This window comes from Austrofundulus limnaeus, unplaced genomic scaffold, assembly GCF_001266775.1.
Source record: "Austrofundulus limnaeus strain Quisiro unplaced genomic scaffold, Austrofundulus_limnaeus-1.0 Scaffold193, whole genome shotgun sequence".
In the NCBI taxonomy this organism is placed as follows: Eukaryota; Metazoa; Chordata; class Actinopteri; order Cyprinodontiformes; family Rivulidae; genus Austrofundulus; species Austrofundulus limnaeus.
The window spans coordinates 277,712-281,792 of record NW_013952595.1 but is presented as its reverse complement, the minus strand read 5'-3'; the positions used below and the strand labels follow the sequence as shown (position 1 = coordinate 281,792).

Here is a 4,081-nt window from a genome sequence, read left to right as displayed (position 1 = left end):
TATACAGAAGTACATTTTAAAGTYGTTTTAAGAATTAGAAGTTGTCTAATAATTTCTATGAGAAAAATATGAAAACGATATTGAAAAAATTCTCATTAGTTTCTGACCAGTAATCCTACCATCACCCCCAGATATTTCAAGAAGTCTAAAAGTTACAAAAACAAAAAGTCAATTCAATGATGTCCTGAATAACCTGTGTACCTCTGAACCTAACTAAGTTTTACAATCAGAGGTACTTAAATACTCAATAATAAATACTCAAATACTCAATACCGGTACATACCTGGTTGAAGGATGTCTGATTCAGGGAAGTCATCAAAGTTTGACGTGTCATCGATACTTTTGATCTCAATAGAAATGGCTGCCGGTCGCTCCCTGTGCATTTAAACAGGAAATGTCAACATTGTTTGTGTTTGACAGAATGTTCTACAGAAACAAAGGTTCTCTGATTCTYAAACCTGATGTGCTCCCAGTCCACGGACTCAAAGAACTGATGACTCTTGATCTCATCCACACTCACTGCTCCAATCCTGTTCTCGGCATCRGTGCAGTACCTTGAATTTACAGGCAAAAAGTCTTTAGAAAACATTCACTGATTTGAAGTAAAAGAAGAAGCATGCAATCTCAGAGTCCGATCGACTAAAACAAGACTATTCCAAACCTTAAAATCAAATCTTTSGCCTTCTCTGAGATGGGAACTTCAGGTGGGAAGACAAGAGTTTCCTTCCAGTTCATGACCTTTCTGTACGTCTCCTGTGGCGTCTCCGAACAGAAAGGTGGGTAACCTGCAGAATCCAACAAACATACAGTATATACTGAAAAAAGATCCATCAATATGAAACACCTCAACTTGCAAGCTCTTATGTGCATTGAACTRTTAGAGCCCACTGTTTGAAAAGTATCCATTTTTGGTCATTCTTTGTTTTGTCTGTCAAGATGTTTGATTATGGAGTTTTAAAGGTTACTGTCACCCTCTATGCTGATGATGCTGTGATGTATTATGTTGTATTTAGGCCTTCTCTGGCACTTTATTAGCTCTGAACATCTAACACATTCTCACTCCCAACTCATCACACCCGTTTTGACGTGTCGGGTAACACCTTGCGTCAGTTATTGACACACGGGAATTTTATGKGTTGGGGCCACATAGGGTCTTTGGGGTCTTTGGGTTGGGGTCCGTGGTTAGTATTAGGGATCTAGATTACTGGTTAATTTTATGWAGTAAGGTCAGGGATTGGATTTATAGGGACATTTGTCGTGCATTTTCTGCACTTTTCAAAAATATGACAGTGGGCTCCTCCTCCTCRTTCTCATCTCATCTTGTCCTTTCACAGATTAGGCCACGGGTGTACCCTCAATTATAAATATATTATTGTTTTTTACATTCATATCTACTTCCTCCATAAAAGTCCAGAAGTTTACTGTGATCATTTACTTGACTTATTCCTTCTGAAGTGCTCTTACTGAGTTAGGGGGGAAAGGGGACATGTAATGTATAACAATTATTCTGACCCTCATTTGTTGAGTTAGCTCCAAAACCCTGCTGAATTTGAAGGAGCTCAGTTTTAAATAGTCAAACATCTGAATGGATTRATGATTTGTGTTTCCTGCTGCACAAACTAACTGAGTAGCTTATCATTTTTTATTAGTTTTAATTTTGTAATGACATTTTATGTGGTTTTTTTTATGTATATCTGTTTTCTGATTGTGCTGTTTTGAGTCAGGACACTTTTGTAATGTAGCTAGAGATGGATGCTGAGTGCTGAACGTCTGCTGAAGTTTACTGAAGAAGCTGAAAGCTAAGTTRGTAAAGCTAAAAGAATCAAAACACTAGCCAAAAGACAAAAGTAACAAAAGGCTAGCTAAAAGCTAAATGTAAAAAAATTTATAAAGCAACATAAGACTACACGCCAAAAACAGATTTAGTAGATTTAACAAAAAAAAATTATGTCAACTGGTTCCACTCAACTGGATTGCATAAAGGTAACAAATTTACTTTTTTATTTACATTTGTGTTACCTTTACTTTACATTTACTTTAAGTAAATATAAAGTACTTTAAATTAACTTTAAGTAAATGTAAAGTAATTAAATTACCTTAACTCAAATACAGTTGAGTGGAACCAGTTGATGTATTTTTTCTAACTAAATCCACTACATCTGTTTTTTGAGTGTAGCTAGAAGCTAAAGTAGCAAAAAAKTAGCTAAAAACTAAAAAMAGCAAGGAGTGGCTAAAAGCTAATGGTGACATGAGGCTAGTTCAAAGTTAAAAGCAACAAAAGTGTAGTTAACTGCAAGATRTCCCAAAAAAGCCAGCTAAAACTGTAAGGTTTAGCTAACTTAAATTTAGCAATAACATAATATATACAGTATATTACTCATTCAACTACACTAAACAAAGCGAAGTTTCCAAAATGCAAACTATATGTTTGCATGTCTTTATCACAACACAAATTTTCACCTATTCATGTCTGTCTGTCTCTAATATAACAAGCTGTTTTTTTACCTATAAGCATTTCATACATGATGACACCCAGAGACCACCAGTCACACAGCTTGTTGTAGCCCGTCTGCATGAAAACCTCAGGAGCGATGTAGTCCGGTGTTCCCACCGTGGAGTACGCCTGTGAGTCAAGCAGAACATTAGATAATGTCTCTGTGTTTGGACATATGAAAATCATGGAAACCAGGAAGTGACGCTCAGACTTGTTTTAATCGTGAAAATGATGAGCAACACCCCCGAGCTACAGAAATTACTGCAGGAACCAGGAAGTTTTTGGTTTAATTTGAACATTTAGATCTTTAGTTTGCATGTGGCAGTCAGCACATGAACACTTTTTTATTTCCACCATCTGAAAGGAACCATACCAGCTGTCTCCTGTTCTTCTTCCAGGTTTCTGCTTTCCTTTTAGAATTCATGTTTTGAAATGCTGAAAGATGCAGAAAATATATATATTTTAAAAAGCAGCATTCATTATATGGTTTTTATTTGTATTTAGTTCCATTACTGTGACTCACAGAAGTCGCTGGGTGGGTTGTGGGTCAGATTCCTATAAAACTCAGTCCGATGAGCCTTTTTTAGTCCCGTACACAAGCCGAAATCTGACAGTTTCACATGACCCTGCAAGAAAAAAACACGTATAATGTATCATCAGTTACTACATCAGCAGGGATATTGTTCCACTGCTTGTATTTTATGTATTTTTTTGCTGAGGGTGGTGAGTTTGTTTCCTCACCTTGGAGTCCAGCAGCAGGTTGTCTGGTTTAATGTCTCTGTGGATGAAGCCCAGCTGGTGGATGGAGTCGATGGCCAGGACAGTCTCTGCGATGTAGAACTGCGTGGCCTCTTCGGACAGAGTGTCCTTCTTCATCAGTAGCGTCATCATGTCACCTGGTAACAGGAACCAGAGGATAGAACTCTAGATTTAACCAAGAACCAAGCAAGTTTTGGGTTTCTGTATYGGTGCGAACCTCCAGGCAGGAACTCCATAATGAGGTAGAGGTTCCTCTTGTCCTGGAAGCTGTAGAACATCTTCACCACCCAGGCGCTGTCCGCCTCCACTAGGATGTCCCTCTCTGCTCGAATGTGAGCAACCTGTGGTGGGACAGAAGGGACTCTCAGATAAGGAATGGACCGGYAGCTGAGTGAATGTCCGGATCTCTTACCTGTTCCTTCTCCARCATGTCGGCTTTCCTCAAAATCTTCATGGCGTAAATGTGGCCAGTGTCTTTTTTCTGAACCAAACGAACCTGAAGGACACATCGAGACACAGAGGGAAGTTTTGTTCTTTCTTTAGTTCACTGAAAGGCTGAGCAACATGACCTGAGGTTAATATAGATAACATAATAATATGATTTCATTATTATGCTGATAATACTCTGTTTTATCCATAAAGCCTGATGGATACAATCAGGTACTCACCTTACAAGTTTGTCAATTTACCTGAGTAAAATCACTAAAATTAGAAACATCTTGTCCAAAAATGATGGAGAAAAACTGATCTGTGCATTTATCATGTCTAGGCTGGACCAATGTTTTTTTTTTTTTAATTCTTCTTTTGATGCAGAAACCTGCGTGAAGT

At 38.0% G+C, this 4,081-nt stretch overlaps 1 protein-coding gene across 2 annotated transcripts in view; it reads right to left on the bottom strand.

The window, feature by feature from the left end:
• The window catches only part of LOC106524580 (serine/threonine-protein kinase 38-like), a 20,685-nt gene that overhangs the window by 3,899 nt on the left and 12,705 nt on the right, over positions 1-4,081 (bottom strand). For both annotated transcript variants that reach the window (XM_014018437.1, XM_014018438.1), the window contains exons 5-13: positions 3,666-3,749; positions 3,471-3,594; positions 3,236-3,390; positions 3,018-3,120; positions 2,868-2,929; positions 2,506-2,623; positions 662-785; positions 459-554; positions 284-375 (exon numbers count right to left, since the gene is read on the bottom strand). In XM_014018437.1, the coding sequence (XP_013873891.1) occupies positions 284-375; positions 459-554; positions 662-785; positions 2,506-2,623; positions 2,868-2,929; positions 3,018-3,120; positions 3,236-3,390; positions 3,471-3,594; positions 3,666-3,749 (958 nt within the window). The remainder of the gene's footprint in view (positions 1-283; positions 376-458; positions 555-661; positions 786-2,505; positions 2,624-2,867; positions 2,930-3,017; positions 3,121-3,235; positions 3,391-3,470; positions 3,595-3,665; positions 3,750-4,081) is intronic.